Below are 17,229 nucleotides of genomic sequence, written 5' to 3'. Positions count from 1 at the left end.
AAAGAAAAGTCTTTTGTGACTGATCAGTCCTTCTGAATTTAAACAGTTTAAGGCAGTGCTTGAATACCTGTCTAGCTCCAAAGCTGTCAAAAATACAGGGCACATCAAAGAGGCTCTGCTGCAGCCCTAAAAAGAAAAGAAACAATTGTAGTTGTGGTATTGGTAAACCTACAAGGGTTTCTCTGTTAATATCTCCAGCTACCACACAACCACAAGAACTGACATGATATGCCATGATTTTTCCTTTTGGGTATAACCATCCAAGCTAAAATACCCCATATGCTACAAGATTGATGCTTAATACTTCATTCCAGATGTGTTCTGGCTTAGTTAAATATTTAACACATTTCTAGAAGAAAGTAGTCTATAATTGCATTAATACTTCAGAAGAATGATGTCCTGGTGAGTAAAGAGAAAGATATTCCAAGGCTGGCTGTGTCCTTACTCCTGTCAGGGACAGCAGGACTCACCCAGGTTACATTTTAAAAAATCTGATAATCATTAATCTCCATGGATGGTATTGACAGAGCTACACAGGCACAACCCTGACAGTGTTCCCCAGTAACATTTCCAAGGCCTAAGCAAAGTGACACTGTAATCTGGTAAAATTCCAGACAGCAAAATCCCTATTTAAATTTCAAATATATCCAAGCAAAATTGCATGATGCATGTTACTGGATGTATTTAATTGCTGAATTTTGTGCTGTTAACAACAGTTTTGCCTTTTTCCCTGTGCCTTTCCACAAGCCACAGCTCAAAAAACCCAAAGTATAGGCACATTCCCACTTTTCCCTAATTTTATCCTTACCCTTCAAGACAAAGCAATGACACAATGAAATCCTGTTGGGATGTGGTGAAAGGAGCAGAAAACACAGAGCTTTTTTCTTACCCCACACCATGGGCAACAAAACAGATGATTTATAAAAATTAATACTTAGAAAATTTAACAGTACATTTTCTGCTGAAATCTATGGTTCCATTAGGCATTAGACCATGCTGGGTGTCTTTATAAAATTTATCCCTGCCATGGTTCCAGGATGGGGAGATTAAGCCACTATGACCATTAGAGCATCTAGATAAAGTTAGGAGTGTTTATTGACAGGCACAGAGAAGAGTTGGGAACATGGTATTTATTATCTGGACAACAACTCTCCTGCATAGGTAATTCCTATTACAAATTAGTCATGGAAAATAAAGGCAGCAGCAGGGGGGAATACCAGAAACACAAAGGACGGTTGGGATATGTGAAGATTCAATTTTAGTTAAAAGACAGACAATATTACTTCACTGTTTTTTAACATTCCAGATTTATTCAAAAGACATTATTCTGCATGTATCTTACAGGTCTTAAGACTGGTAGAACACTAGGAATAATGTGATAACCCTAGCAAATGAAGACATAGCTAAAATCATATCCGAGTGATTTTTCTTTTCTTTCAATAAAATTTTGGACATTTCAATCCCATTTTTAACACTGGTCAGAGCTATTCATACCTAGAGCATTTGGAATAGTCCATTGAAGGAACAAAACTTGACAAGATGGAAACAGCAGACTACACTTGATTTCTGCAACTGCTGGCAAAAGCTGCTGGAGAAGTATCTGCACAGTTTAGAAATGTTACATCAGTGACAGATGGAATTTTGTGCTTTAATACTTTGCTTGAAAAGTCTCTTTATCCAACATGAAGTCAGCAAATCTCTGCTGGAGCTCCTTTTCTCTCTCCTGCTGTCGCTGCACATCTTCCTTGAGACACTGTGAGGAAAACATCATTAAACAACCAGTAAGCTTTCCACCAGTCACACCCATGAAGATCATTACCAAAGGCTGTATTCTAGCTCCTCCAGAGGAAGAGCTCAGAATTAAGACAGAAGATTGCTGAAATTACTTACTTTAAATATGAATGTAAAACAGAGCAGTGGATGTAAAGTGTCAAGAATCACAGTTATCTTACTTCAAATGTCAGGTAGCTCACCCTGTTTTTGACAGCAGCTAAAATCAAATGCTTCAAAAGCAGATATTTCAAATTGGAACCTTGCCATTTACTAAAAACAGGTGCTATTAGCAGCTATCAAGTGATTTAATATGTTTTAACTGATATCTTTCAATTAATCACTTCTGAGTTTGTAGACACATCTATCAGCATTTCTAAATCATCTTCACAAAATCAGTTTTAAGAACTGATGCATTTTATCTTTTTTTAGCAAGTGGTTGAGAATATCTAACCTTCAATGGAAGCCTCTGTTCTGGCAAAAAACCACATTACAATAAAAACTGTGTTCAGGTGAACACTTATTCCTTGGAAAGAAAGGCTGGTACTGGTTCAAACCTAGGACTGAGTCTTGATTAAGGGTTGTCTCATTAGCTGAATAAAAGGAGAATATCCTGGAGATCCTTAAACTAAGAAAAGTTGCTCCAACATAGTGATTTCAGGTATTTACCAGCATTTAGTCTGCTGACTTTTAAGGAAGAAGGAGATTTTAGACAAGTTTTACATCTACCCAAAGCTCTAATAGTAATTAAAACCGAAACAAACCAAATCAAGAGAGAGATGGAACTTGTGCTGATACGCATTGCAGAAGACTTATAAAACAAACCACACAAGGAAATAAAAAAACCCCAAAGTTAAAGAACACACTGCCAGATTAGTCCCAGCCTCTAATATGTGTATCACAGAATCTTTGATACCGAAGTAAAAGACAGATGAATCTGGTAGCAGCCAAAAGTATGAATTTAAGAGAGCATTAAAAACTTGGTAACAACTCAGGCTGTAAAGGTCAGAGCTCGTGCCTTGTAAAAACATCTTTTCCATGAGGTGCCTGTGTCTGACCTCAGTATTGGGTTTTGGAATCTCACCTCCAGCCTCCGAGGGATGGCAGCATCCTCGTGTTTCTTCAGCTCCTCAAAGGTCCGCAGCTCCAGGTGGGCCTGCTCGATCTGGTCCCACAGATCATTCAGCTGCTTGATGAGCCCCATTGCTCGAGACTGGTAACCACCAAGAAGGATCTTCAGCTTCTTCTCCATCTTGGCAGCCCTCTTGGCTTCAGTGGTCATGTGGCCTCTGTTGATCTGGCAGAAGGAACCCAAGAGTTGTTTTAGTTACCCAGAACTCAAAAGTCAAGAGGAAAAAAAAAAAAAAAAAGTAAAAATATATCTGTGGAATTTTGTTGAGTGGATCATGTTATTTGATTTCTATTAAAATAACCATACTGCACATTTTACAACAACCTAGACTTTTGGATTAAAATCGTTGTAATAGACATAACACATCTCTAAAATTGTAATCCTGACAAAATCCATAAACAGACAAGTGATACAAATTACAACTGTAATTGTAATTGCTGTCAACTGGGACACAACACCAATAACTGAATATATTTGTGTTAATATGTTAAAAATGTTGTATAAAACATTTATAAATAGCAAAGGTAACAGAAGTCTTTGTGTATTTTTCCACCTGGGGTAAAATTAAATGAGCACTAAAACAATGAAATAGCCATCAGAATTTTTAAACATACCAAATAAATGTTTAACACTGAATCCCAATCACAAATGGCCTAAAGATGAAGATTAGATTACATTAAATATTTGGAAGAAATTGTTCCCTGTGAGAACGGGGAGGCCCTGGCACAGGTTGCCCAGATAAGCTGTGGCTGCCCCATCCATGATAGTGTTCAAGTTTAGGTTGGACAGGGCTTGGAGCAACCTGGAATAGTGGAAGGTGTCCCCGCCATGGCAGGCAGTGGAATGAGATGATTTTTAGAGTCCCTTCCAGCCCAGGCCATTCTATGATCCTATGAAACCAAGAAAGAACACAGGCATCCACCACTGAGCACAACTGTGGAGAGGTACAACAGCTCACATCTCTGAAGAGAGACATAAGGTTCTTTGTTGAGGCTTTTTTAATGCTGCTTCTTTAAAAAAAAAAAAAAAAAATTTAGAAAGACTGTGCAAAGAATGCCAAGCTCAAGGAAAAAAATCAAACTTCTCATATTTTGATTTTTGCCACACTTAATGATGCATTAGTGCAAGACATGAAATATGATATGAAAGTTTCTCAAGTATTAAAATATAAAAGACTAATACAGAATCACAGTGTCTGAGTCACCAATCCTTGCCTTGTTTCTTTAAAAATCAAAGCTTTGCTGGTGAATGCTCTCACAAAGAAATTACCAATAATCAACCAAAATGCAGCACCTTTTCATTGCTACAATTACCCAATATATCATTTACTATCAATGAAACAGAACTCCTTTGGGAAGGAACAAATGAAGAGGGATCTGCCTTTCATAGTGATAACTACAGTCAGCCACCACAGTCTTACACACCAAGCTCCTGCACAGTGCATTTCATCAGCCTTCCAGCCCTCCAACTGTACTGAAGTACCCTCTGTTACACAGCTGCAGGTTTCTGTAATGTGCCCTCCTACTCCTTAACAATTTATTCACTCATTTAGAACAGTTTTAGTTGGTGGTACAGAGATAAACAAAGTGAATGGTCAAGGGAGCAAACCGTTAATGGGTGAGTGAAAGAGAAATTTGACTTTCTGAGCTGTCTAGTTTGCTCCTGGGGAGAGCTTTGCAGACTGCTACGCTTTTCAAACTCTGTTGGCAATGTAGACTTAAGGTATGCCCAAGGTGCTTTAAGCATACAGAAAGGCGCCTCTTTTTCAATATTTATATAAATCTAGAGAAAATTAAATAAATAGATTAGGGATTTGTGAGGATACTCTCTGATGGAAAAGTATGAAAGCTTTAAATGTCTTCATTGGTAAATAATATGCTATTACTGCAACAACAAATACAGCTGTGCGGTCAATGAACTATTTTCCAATTACTGTTTCTTGGACGAAAAATGTGTGCTGAGCACCACTGACATTTAGAGACCATGCAATAGATGGATGCACAGGCAAACAGAATTTTGTTTGTAACAGAGGCCTAATATAACAAAGATCAACTGTCCATGTTGCTCCCAGCATTACAGACAATGTAGAGTATGGCTGCTGTGAAATGAAACGCCCATTGCAGTGTCACTCTTCAGAGCAGGCTAAAAAAGACCATTTAGAGAAGTTCCACTGTTCTGTCATCCTGAGTGAAGATCTCAGTCTTTACTGTGAGGGTGGTGAGGCCCTGGCACAGGTTGCCCAGAGATGTGGCTATCCCATCCCTGGAAGTGTCCAAGGCCACGCTGGATGGAGCTCTGGGCCACCTGGTCTGATGGAAGGTGTCCCTGCCCATGGCAGGGGGTTGGAATGAGCTGACCTTGAAGATCTCTTCAAACCAAACTATTCTGTGATTCCATGATTCTCAACAACCTAATTTTCTAATAAAATGTTAAATACTGAGTACTTAAGGGCATAAATACAGTTATCAGCATTATCCCCACCATACAGAAAAGAGACTGGATCAGGGCACTGTAGTCACAAGCCTTGAATTATCCCCATGTTCCAAGTACCACCAGCAGCAGTGGCAGTACTGGCTTGGTCTCACACTCTCACATTCTTCACTCGGGATTCACTTTGCTTGCCTTTAGACATTAATATCTGAGTTTGTCACAGGAGATCTTTCTGTCATCAGGAGAGAAACTGGCAACTCCAGGGCATGCTCATCTGATCCAGGGCCTTGGGACAAGATTAAACACCTCAGTGAAGGGCTCTTCACTGATGGTGATGGGAGCACAAACTGTTTAGACACTCTTATCCAAGACCAGGTAGACCAAGTGTGTACTATCTTAAAGTGTTAGATATATTAAATAATTTTTAAATTTAAAGCTTCTAACAAAGCCAGTTCATAGTTAGTTCAAGTGTAATACTTATTACAGTATCAGACCCTGATTATTTAAGCACTCTTGAAATGTTCAGAGAATTGAACTTAATATTTCTGAGTTGGTCTGGATACTGGGCTCTTAACTACTAGAGCTCCTTAGGTTATATGTTCCTATATTGCTTTTCTACTCAGTTCCTTTTCCCATCTTGGATTATCATAGGCCTCACTGCTGTAAAAAGACAAAAACAAGAAAAAGAAAAGCCTCCCAACTTTCTAAAACCAGAAATAACAGTCCTTTCTTCCTTCTCTGCTTAGGGAGAAATGTGAACACTCACCACCTTTTCCCCTCCCTCCCAAATACAAAATTTTAGGACCTACTATGAAAAGGTCAAAAGGAGGTCTCAGCTTTTGTAACAAATACTATTTATTAAAAATTGCTGACTGCTGCATTAGTGCCAACAACTGCATATAATTTCAGTTCAAGCTTCATAAAATTTTAAGGCTCAGATACCAAGCTAAAAATTCCAAGCAGTTATGAAGAGGTGTGTTTAAACAGTAGTCTACATTATTTGCTTAAAGAAATAGATTTGAGTAAAATCTGACAACCATTTCCCCCTGAACCTAACAGAAAGAGTAAAGACATTTGAAAGATTTCTCCACTTATTTATTTTGTACTGTTCCTTGGCCAGCTTTGGTTCTGCTGACTTTTATACCAGCAACAGCAAAATGAGAACAGCATGTACAGACATGGGGTAAGATGATATATGATGTTAAGGCAAGTGTGAGAGCCTCATCCCATCCCAAATCTCTGATGTAAAAGCTTCCCTCATGACTCGTAAAGTGGCGTTCAGTTTTCAGTACTGCACGAGAGAACCAAGGAAGAGAAACCAAAACAAGCAGCAGACAAAAGAGCCGAAAGAGCAACAGACATAACCAGAGGTTTATAAAACATGATCTAGAAAAGGGAGACTGACTGGAAAACCAGGGTTTGCTTGATTTGTTTTTCCCTCTGCCTAACAAAAAAAGAGAAAAAGAAGAAAGACACAACACCCTGCTTTAAATATCTCAAATTGTGAAATTAATTGTGAAAAATTAATCTGCTCTTACTGCTACTGAGAAAGGAAGAGGGACTTAAATTTGGGAAAGAAATTTTAGATGTTAGTTGTAAGGTTTAACTAAGGACAACAAAGGACAGAGAAGGACTCCTTATAAGAACAAACATCCACTGGGAAAGATTTAAGAAAAACTGACCCCGAGGAAGGAAGAGCTCAATTGCCTTAAAAACTGCATTTTCAGAATTCTCATCTCACCAGGTCTACTGAGGACAGCCCTCCTCAGTTCCAAGGGTTTTTTGCTGGACTGACTGGTTTGTTTTCCTTCCCTTTAATGTGGAGCTTCTGGTAATCCCTGAACAGCATTAAGCTCTCTTGTCTTTTAATTGATCTTCCTAATCATGCTGGATGGATTAAACAAACATGGAAGAAAAACTGCTGCATGTTCAGAGCAGAGCCACAGTCAAAGTAAACCAACCTGTTCCGTGACCTTGGAGAATCAACATCATCACAAAGCTGCCTCGCTTGTGCAGAGAAATCCTCTGCCAGCTTCAGCTACGGCGGCTGAGCAGAGTACTCCTGGAACATACATAGGACTACTCTAAACGTTACTGTAACTTCCTTCCTCACCTCAGACCCACACGTGGCCCTCCCAAATTCAGTTCTGCTGGCAGGAGATGGATTGACTTAATTGGAATGGCAGGTTTGTGAGCTTGGCTCTTGCTGGCTCAGCCGCAGTGCCTGGGACGAGAGCGCTCAGCTCTGCATCAGCTTGTGCTCCAGGCCAGGCATTTCCAACCACTCCAGGGACAACAAGGACCCCCACACTAGAGAATCCTCTGGCCATGCTGGAGTCATCTGCCTTTACAAGCTTATGGTGCACTCAAAAATAGCATGTTTAAAAAAAAAAGTCATTAATTTCTCTACTTCAAAATGCTTTTTCAGTTCCAAGCTCTCATTTTGGCTTGAAACACTGTTATATCTGTCTGGAGTTTGACCAGGCAAAACTCTCTGAAGAGCCCCTGCCTGAGTTACCCCCAGGTTAGTGAAAGATTAAGTCAGCTCTGCTGGAAACAGAGGCTTGGAGTTAGTATCAAACCAAAACTGCATGTCCAGTGTAGAACAACATGGCCTCAATCTATTATACAACATTAGCTCAGCTCATTGACCGAAACCACTCCACAACCTTGAAACAATTTCACATTTCTGCTGTGACACTAAAGATCATAGAATCAGAGAATGGGTTGGGCTGGAAGGGACCTGAAAGATCAAATCATTCCAACCTCTCAGCCACGGGCAGGAACACCTTCCACTAGACCAGGCTGCTCCACGCCCAAGTCCAACCCCAACCTGGCTTTGAACACCTCACCTCCAGTAAGGTGCTCTACTTAATGTACAAGGGAGAATGAGGATCATGAAGTAAAGGTGCTGATCAGGATCACAGCAGTCAAAGAGGGACTGAGCTTGTAGCTGGTAAGACATGAAAAAGAAGAAATTCATTCTAATTGACTGGGATCACAGTAAGTTTTTTGTGGAAAGATTCACTTTAAAAAATCCTCAATTTAAGGCATTGCTGGTAAGCAACTACAGCTTCCCAAATGAAAGTAGACCAGATGTCCAGAGCTTGCATAGCACTATAAAGCTGCCTTTCCCCAGCTTAATAGGGGAGCCCCAGATAAACTCCTATATTGCACTTTGTCCCCTAGATCATGTACCATAATGACTGATACCTGCAGAACACTAGTCACTCTACTCACAGCCAAATCTAATGACCCAAGAGCATGTTCCCCCTGAAATATGTTCCAGAAATTATAATGACTTGTCTTCAAACACCATGAGTCAGTGTGACTGTTGAGTCACTGCAGCACTCAGTTCTGGACAGTGAGGGTGTGCAAAGGCCTTTGCAATGAGAGCTTTGTCAATGCTGAACTTTATTTCTAAGCATGCTAAGTTACCAGATTCTGAACAATCTGACAGTGAAGACCCCTAATACCTCTCTGCTGTCATTCTCTAGTGCCAACTACATTCCCAACAGACCTAATTAAAAGAAGTGTATTCCACAAATGCAAGACATTAGGACAAAATAAAACATGTGACCATAAAAGCAAAGCTATTCAGGATTTTCACTATATTTTAGTTTTGTGAGTAATTTCTCTGTTTCTAGTCCTAAAAAAATCTCTTCTTTTCCACGGGTGCTTTCTGAGTACCAGCACACCTGAAAATGCAAAAGAAACTGCAAACTTTAGCACATAAATTAGAGAGAAATTAAAAGACAATCTCCAATAAAATAAAGTGATACATCCTGCAGCAGAATGTATAATGTATCCTATAAAACTCCACCTAAGCAAGTTGTTTGTAATCAGAATTAATTCAGAGGACTTGGGCTGCAATTAAAAGCAAACATCAACACTTTGATAAAGCATCACCTTGATGTATCTTGGATACTGCAAAGAATAGTTAATTTACTAGATTTTGCACATACAGTGTATTTTGAACTTTTTCTCTGTAGGCTTCCAATAGCAATTATAATTTAGTAATCAACTGAAATGATAATGTTAACTACCACAATTTTAATTAAAGTATTTGTATTCTGCAAGCCAACTTTGTTAACTGTCTTCAAAGGAAAAGTAAAGATGGCACAAAGTTTCTCTGTTGTGAACTACAAAGGGAAGCAACTAGGTTGATAAATAAACACCTTTACTATCTCATTTCATCTTATAATGTTCCCAGTTTAACATGTTAGTAGGAATGCTTTTCTTTATAAATGTATTGTTTGGAAGAGAAGGGAGCAAAAAGTATTGCAGAGTACTGAAGCTGTTATTCAACACAACTGCAAGCATCAGAAAACTTTAATTTCTGAAATCACTTGCTCTGCAGTGTAGCCTAGCCTTGGAAAAATACTCTGGATTTCTAAAGCTAGTGTAAAGATCAGAAAATTCCACAAATCTAAGTTGTACCAGAGACACATACTGAGGTCACAGAGATTCACTTGCATAGACCTGAAACTCCCCATCTGTAATGCAAGAAAGTTCACATACTAATCCTCTATCACAACCCACATTAAGTAACATATTCAAGGAGTCCAAAATGCTCAAAACAAAGCAATGAAAAGTATTGCTAAAACACAGCAGTACACTCCAGCATCAGAAGTGCTGATGAGCTGTGCATTACTGATGATGCCTGGACAGGATACCCAGCCAAACAGAAGCTCTCCACAACGGCTCCACTTTGCCTCCTCAAGTTCATCAATAACAGCACAAATCTGTTTGTGATACCAGCATCCATTTGAGAAAGATAAACGTCATGTCAACATAGGCTGCCACGACTAAACCACTAAGGCAGTGAGAACAGGACAATTAGAGGAAGATGAGTGTGTGTCCACACCATTGATCCAGCCAGGAATCTCTGAGGAACGAAGACAGACCCAGAAACAGATTGGTTTTTTTGCACAGGATCTGCAGGGTGTCAGCAGCCCCATATGGAAGTATTAGAGAGTGACTTCCCCATGTGCAGCTGTGTCAAATATCACTACACTCTCGTGGTTTTTTCTCCCTAAAAATCTTAGTGAAATATAAATGGGAAGAAGCAGCCCCCAAAACTGACCAACATCAATTGCTGCTGCTGGTAAACTGTTTTACAGTTTCTACTCTTCTTGCAAAGACAGCTAAGAGTACAAGCAAGTGTCTTGGGGTACTGAAAGCTGAGCTAATATCCCTGCTTTTCATTAAGCTTGTCTGATACTTCCCATTAAAATATCTATTTCAACTGATATAGCTTTCAGACAATTTTAATTGGAAAAACATTAAAATAAAGGTAGGTTTTGTCATTGCTGAGAATGGGGTAGGAAAAAAAAAATCTGTTTTTTTTAAAAAATATGCTTTTTTATTGCATATTCATTTGTTCATTAAACTGCTACACTTTTTATTTATTGTTTAAAAAATGATTCAGCAGGTGAGCTATGCTAAAAGACCTGTATATCTTCCTTTTAGGAAGGGCCTTTTAGGGTCAAGCCACAGAGCTGCACTAAACTGCATTAAACTGCATTTTGCACACACTTGGGAGAGATCCTCGGGTCAAATTTAACTTTGCACAGAGTCCACCTGCACTCAACAACAGTGAGTTGCGAGAGGCAGCACAGTGCTCACTGCACCTGCAGGCAAGGGGCTCTGGCGGCCCCACTGGCGTGGTATTTTGGAACACAGCACAATGGGAGAGCAGGATTGTGTGTGGAATTGCACCAAGCCATCAGTCTCATCCAGCAGCACTTTGAGCTCCCAGGGGATATAGCTACATTAGCCAGAGTCTCATGACTGCAGTGACTGATAACAGACACAGAATGGGTCAGGTTGGAAGGGACCACAGTGGCTCATCTGGTCCCTCCTCCCTGCTCAATCAAGGTCATCCCAGAGCACAGGGCACAGGATTGTGTCCAGACAGTTCTGGAATAACTCCAGTGAGGAAGACTCCACAGCCTCTCTGGACAAGCTGTTCAGTGCTTGGTCACTGCACAGGAAAGAAGTTCTTCCTCATGTCCAGGTGGAACTTGCTGGGATCAGTTCCTGCTCCTTCCTCTGGCGCCATTGCTGGGTCCCTGGAGCAGAGCCTGGGCCCCGCTCTGACCCTCTGTGCTCACAGGGACACCCAGGCATCTCACTTGTCAGGGAGATGCTCCAGTCCCTCCATCATCTTTGCCAGCCAGCACTGGACCCACTCCAGGAGCTCCATGTCTCTCTTGTCCTGAGGAGCCCAGAATTGGACACAGCACCCCAGATGCACCTCAGCAGGGCAGAGCAGAGAGGAAGGATTACCTTCCTTAGTCTGATGGGACACAGCTAACAGGATTTTGTTAAGTGTCTTTCACAGAGTCTCATGCAATGTTGGCAGAAAATAAAACCTTTTTCTTTTTTAATTTGGCAAGAGTTCTGATTTGTATTTTGCTTCCTGGGTGACTGTTTTGTGACTGCAGAGCAAAGACCATTTAGAACAAACATACATGAGTTTGATAAATGTGACCTTACTTTGCATCAGTATCCTTAATATGCATTCCACCACCAACTATTCATTCAAATATTGAGAAGAGAAGGACAGAAATCAATAGCACAAGAAAGCCCACACAGAAGTAACCAATTTAGACTCCAGAAACAGTGCACAGGATAAAGGCACAGGGCCACACACCAAACAATTAAGAGAAAACAAAATATTCAAGAGCTACTCATTAAGCAAGTACCATCCACACTGTGCAGTAAATGAGTCTGTGGAAAAACTAGGCTGCAATCATGAAATTAAAGACTGTCTCAAAAAGCATATGCATAGGCAAATTAAGGCTGCTCATGCATTCCCTAACTTGGACTGTTTGACTTTGCAACTTTAATAATGCCCTTCGAATGTCGTTTTGGACCTAAGATATTTAAATTTCAAAAGGATTTGTACACAAATTAGGTGCAGCCCTCTGACTTCTGGCACGCTGCCTGCCAGGCCCTGCTGCCATGCACGGCCAGGCTGCTGCGGAGCTCCCACACGGGTTTGGGAAAGCAGTGCAAGCGAGTCTGTCAGGCAGCGCTGGGCAGGGCAATGGTGCTCTCTGCTGGGTGAGCAGCAGCACGACAGGGGCTCTGGAGTTCATACTTAATCCCTACTGCCAGGCCAGCCAAGTGAACTGCTCCTGGCCCGGAGCTGGGCTAGCAACTCCGGGATCTGCACCTGGACAACACTCTTGACTGACAGACTTCACAAAACACACACTCACGTTGTATTTCATATCCATGAATCAAGTGAAAATTCAGCCTTTCTGGCCTCTATAGTGATTTGTGAGGTAGCAGCTGTTTGGGGAGGTTTACTTTTAGCAACAGTAGCTATGTTAAATACAGAAAAACTTTTTTTGCAAAGTTTCCTTTTACCATGGGAAGAAAATAATCTGATGCCTGCATAATTTAGAGACACTTTTAGGCTAAAATGTATTTTAGAAAATATTTAATGACTTACTGCAAGTCAGAACAAACATGTTCTGTGGGAAGAAACTGTTTCAGATCAGCTTACTTGTTATCATGAACGTTGTCTGTTTTTGGTTTTTTATATGGAGTGGTTGGGTGAAAACCTAGAGAGGACTGGGCAAGGGAAATCAGTGTTAAATGGTCTGATAAAGTGAAATGGGATCACAAACGTCCATTGCTCTCTTTTTTGAAGGAATCACTGGAACTGGAAAAAGATGCCAGCCTGGCAAGAATTCAGGACTATCTAACCTTCATGTATGCAAAAGTCAGAAACGAAATGTTAAATTGGAAAGAGAACTTGAGAGGAACTTTGGGACAGAGATGGTTTTTTAAGCAACTTTCTCTGAGGTTTTTCCTCATACTTGCCACAGTCAAGTGCAAACTGAGAAAGATCTGATCCACTCACAGCAGAGATTAAGAAAACATAAAAAAACCCCACATGTAATTAAGAGACAGCAGAACCTGACCTTCTCTCCAGTACAGAATGGAGTGGATGAGCTGTGTTACAGCTAATAGTGCAGAGAGAAGCTCTGTGTGGGAATACTCTGTGTGGGGATATTGTAAGTAGGAAGATGAAAGAAAGCAATTTAAGCACCTCAAGAACATCTATAAACTCCCTAGGAAAATTCCTCAATAACCAACCTTTTCAAATTAATCCCTTCAAAAGACCTGACTGAACTCCTACAAAGGAAAAAAAAACCCCAAAAATCACAAGGAAACTCAAAAAAAAAAAAGGAGGTGCAAAAGGCAGAAAAAGTGACACTGACCTCAAGTCTCTTTTCAAGTGACTCTATCCTGTCTTTTTTGCTGGCCAAGTTAGCCCTTGTGTAGCGGCTCTGTCCAGGCAGGTACAACACTTGGCTGTAACATTCTTCCCACACCTGGTTATAGGCTTCACTTGATAGCTCTCCATGCCCCATTCCTTGCTTTACCACCTCCATCTCTTGTGCCAGTAGATCCTGTGCCTGTTGGAAAGGATGAGAGAAAATGCAGTTACAATACACAGGATACAAGGAAATTTCTATTCTTTTCAAACCTTCAGTGTGCAATTCATGGGGGCAGCTTTTCTTTTCATACTCAAAGCTCACCATCAGGTTAAGCTAACTATGAAATTGAACACAGATGCTGTGGATTACAAATGAAACCCAGGCTAGAAGGCTCCTCACAGCACAACTATCCCTCATTTTATATAATTTGGCCAAACTTGACATCACTCTGGCATGGCTAATGAAAGCTGTGGCACAGCGAGATACTTCTTGCTGCACAAGAGCAGAGATAAAAGCAGGGACCTTGAGGGGAGGGAGAACTGTACAGACAGAAGCAGCTGTCCTACGAAACAAAAATCACTTTTCATTTCCTTTTGCTTGCCCTTCTCCACACAACCTGGAAAGTCAAGTCTAAACATTGCCGGGTGAGCTGCGTAAGCTCTGCTGCAGGAAATACAACCCTGGCTGTAACTAACACATTCTGCGGCTGAAGAACTGGTGAGATACAAGCACTCTGCTGCTTCCAGTTTACTTCAAAAAGTTCACAATGAACTGAAAAGATTCCTGTTGGTCTCACAACTCTTAATACTTCTGACAAAGAGCCTGGCCTGCAAAACCACACAGACACCCAGGTCCTTCTGTTTTTATTAATAATTAAAAGACTAAAGTATCTTTGCCAATCTAGACTTCATTGGTTATAAGAACATGTCCATGTCCTCTCTCTCAACAGCATTTACAGGTGCAGCCCATATCTCCCTATCAGCAGTAGGTATCTTACTGCAAGCAGATGTTATGTTTTGTAACTGCACACTGACCAGGTAGAAATTCAGGTATCACCAGATTAGATGATTCCACAGATACTGGGGAAAAGAAAATTCATTACTTGCTCTTGATGGTCAAGACAGATAAAATAGGAGTAACACAACCACACCTGGCAAAGCTAAATGCTATAAATTTCAATTAGCCAAGACTAGTACACTGTGAGGAACTACTTGAGGGTATTTACTTGTGGCACCAGAAGTTTCCCAGCTCCAGGAGCTCATCACACCCTGCCCAGCACCACCACTAAGCCTTCCCAAAAGAGAACTGCACATCAGTAAAAGAAAGGAGTATTTTATGAAAGAGTTTTAGGACGAGGATGTTCTAAAAACAAATTCAGTAAAGCAAAATAAACAAGCCCCAGATGAGATCACAGAGATAGGAAAATTTTCTGGTTTGAACTGGATTTTAGACAAGAGGGAATATTGTGCTGAATGTCAGAGCACAAGCAGGAGCAAGGATGCAAAAACACTTCTGCCCATCAGTTAGGAGACAAAACTTCTAGGGACTTTGAAGAAAAATTTCCAGACAAAAACTACTGAACCGTGTAATAGTCTCTAAGGGAAGTGATAGCAAACCTGATTCTCGCTGCACTTCAAAACAATCAGAGAAAGCACTCAGACAACATTCCTAAGGGAACAATCTGACACTGGCAGGGCAGTGAAATTCATGATCTAACTGTATTTTCCATCTTTAACAGCTCCTGGTAAGAGATCTTGAAGTATAATTTTTCATTTCACAGCAAATTGGAAGTACATACTGTTCAGTGTTTCTCCTTTTAGGCTCTACATTCATTGGTCAGATATGGTCAAGGACATGGATTTAAAATCTGCTTGTGTATCTTTAGAGTCACCTTAAAGGAATAGGGGATTTAGGTGCAAAGATACAACAGGTATTGTCAGAGGACAAGTCTAAAGAGACAGACAACTTGGTGGCACGTGATTTTGTTCTTTTCACTCATTTTTATTTCTGCAGGCATTTGGTCAACGGTTACTGGCACAGCTTCACAGGTGAAGCTCTTTGAAAGAGTTAAACCACAGAATTGCCTATCTGTCACTTGGCAGCAAAAGGCAACATCTGTAGCTGCTTAAATAAATGAACACCCTGAACTGGAACCCTGGTCCAGAGCTACTGTTTAACTTGGGATTACAATGCAAAACAGGACACAGTGCCCAGGCCGCCCACTCACTGCAGCCAGCCACAGCCCAATCTGCCTGTTCAGCACTTCTGGACCAGGTATGGCTGCAAGATCAGCTGCCACAGCCCAGCAGGCTCTGCACCAGCACAGCTTGCCTGGATTCAGCTGGACAAACATAATTAAACAACTTGATTTGCTGCTCTAAGGTACAAGCTGACTACTATTGTCCTGTTCAGTCAAGCACTGTTTTGAAGAAAATGCTTTGTAATTGTAGATGAATGAAATTCAGAAGCAGCAGAAGGTGGGTATCACACCTGGTTAATGCCTCAATGATTTAACAGCAATTTACAGAAACAGCAAAATAGAATTTGGTTACTGTTGGGGTATTAATACTCTTATTTAAAACGATAAGCAACCACAACACATTCAAATTTGTATCTCAGTGACAATGTCTATGGGCAAATACAGCATCCTCATCGTTCTGCTGAAAGCCCAGATTAACATCAGCTCACAGAAAGCACAATGTGCACTTAAATCATCCTTACTTATTAACTTATCCTTACTTAATCCTTGACAGTGCTGGATTAATGATCAAACCTGATTATCTTAGAGGTCTTTTCCAACCCAAACAACTCTATGATTACAGCCCTTCATACAACCCTCTGGAGACCTCTCAATTGAATTCTGTGCAGGCTTTTTTTCCCCAATATTACAGAACTATGTCCTAAGGAGACTTTAGGTCTTCTTAGGCCACACAATTCTCACCTTCTTGAGATCCTCTTTGGAGAACTTCTCATAAGGATTTTGTTCCAAGTAAGCCATGTGCTCTGCATTGTTGCTTCCAAATCCTGGGCCTTTGCCTTTCTTACCAGTAAACTGTTCTCCAAATGGATGATGTAAAAGATCAAAATGAAGCATGGTAATCATCTCTTTCTTTATGAGTTCTTCACTTTTCTGCAAGTCTGTTAGAGGTGGTTCCACATTTAAGGGCCTCAGTATTGTTTCATTAACCTTCCCAGGAATAAAAAAAAGATTGTAAATATAATATACACCAAAGATAATATTAAATTAATGTATCTCCACTCAAGTATGAATTTTATGTATCAGCTAAACCCCACAGAGCAGGTGCCAAAATCCCTTGTGGTGGAACACATGCAGCAATCTCTGTGCAGACGAAATACCACATGACAACTCTGCTGGGGAAGTTTCCTGAAAATCAGCACAGTCAAAGATTTCACTCTCTCATGATTTCCTTTGACTTTATTTCCTCCTATAACAGTTAAAGCCCTTATTTTTAATTTTTGTTCTTTAACAGTGAATTTTGTTTCCACTTACTTCTGAGGGCCGTGGCAGATTCTTCTGCACAGCTTTGTGCATTCTCTTCAGTTCCTTGGCACGCTCTGCTTCCCGGAGAGCCTAAACAAATAAGCCAAGTGTTACTCCAGCCACTGTAACTCAATCAGATGCTGCTTAGGAATGTA

General features: G+C 40.6%; 1 protein-coding gene across 1 annotated transcript in view; it reads right to left on the bottom strand.

Moving 5' to 3' along the window:
• Window positions 1-1,288: 1,288 nt before the first annotated feature.
• Window positions 1,289-17,229, bottom strand: part of CDC5L (cell division cycle 5 like) — a 30,220-nt gene continuing 14,279 nt past the window's right edge. Inside the window, exons 12-16 of the mRNA XM_068183235.1 lie at window positions 17,084-17,164; window positions 16,514-16,759; window positions 13,573-13,770; window positions 2,855-3,067; window positions 1,289-1,753 (exon numbers count right to left, since the gene is read on the bottom strand). Of these exons, the coding sequence (XP_068039336.1) occupies window positions 1,649-1,753; window positions 2,855-3,067; window positions 13,573-13,770; window positions 16,514-16,759; window positions 17,084-17,164 (843 nt within the window). The 3' untranslated portion in view covers window positions 1,289-1,648. The remainder of the gene's footprint in view (window positions 1,754-2,854; window positions 3,068-13,572; window positions 13,771-16,513; window positions 16,760-17,083; window positions 17,165-17,229) is intronic.

This window comes from Anomalospiza imberbis, chromosome 3, assembly GCF_031753505.1.
Source record: "Anomalospiza imberbis isolate Cuckoo-Finch-1a 21T00152 chromosome 3, ASM3175350v1, whole genome shotgun sequence".
Lineage (NCBI taxonomy): Eukaryota > Metazoa > Chordata > Aves > Passeriformes > Viduidae > Anomalospiza > Anomalospiza imberbis.
The sequence above is the reverse complement of the archived record's forward strand: the minus strand, read 5'-3'. Positions and strand labels throughout refer to the sequence as shown.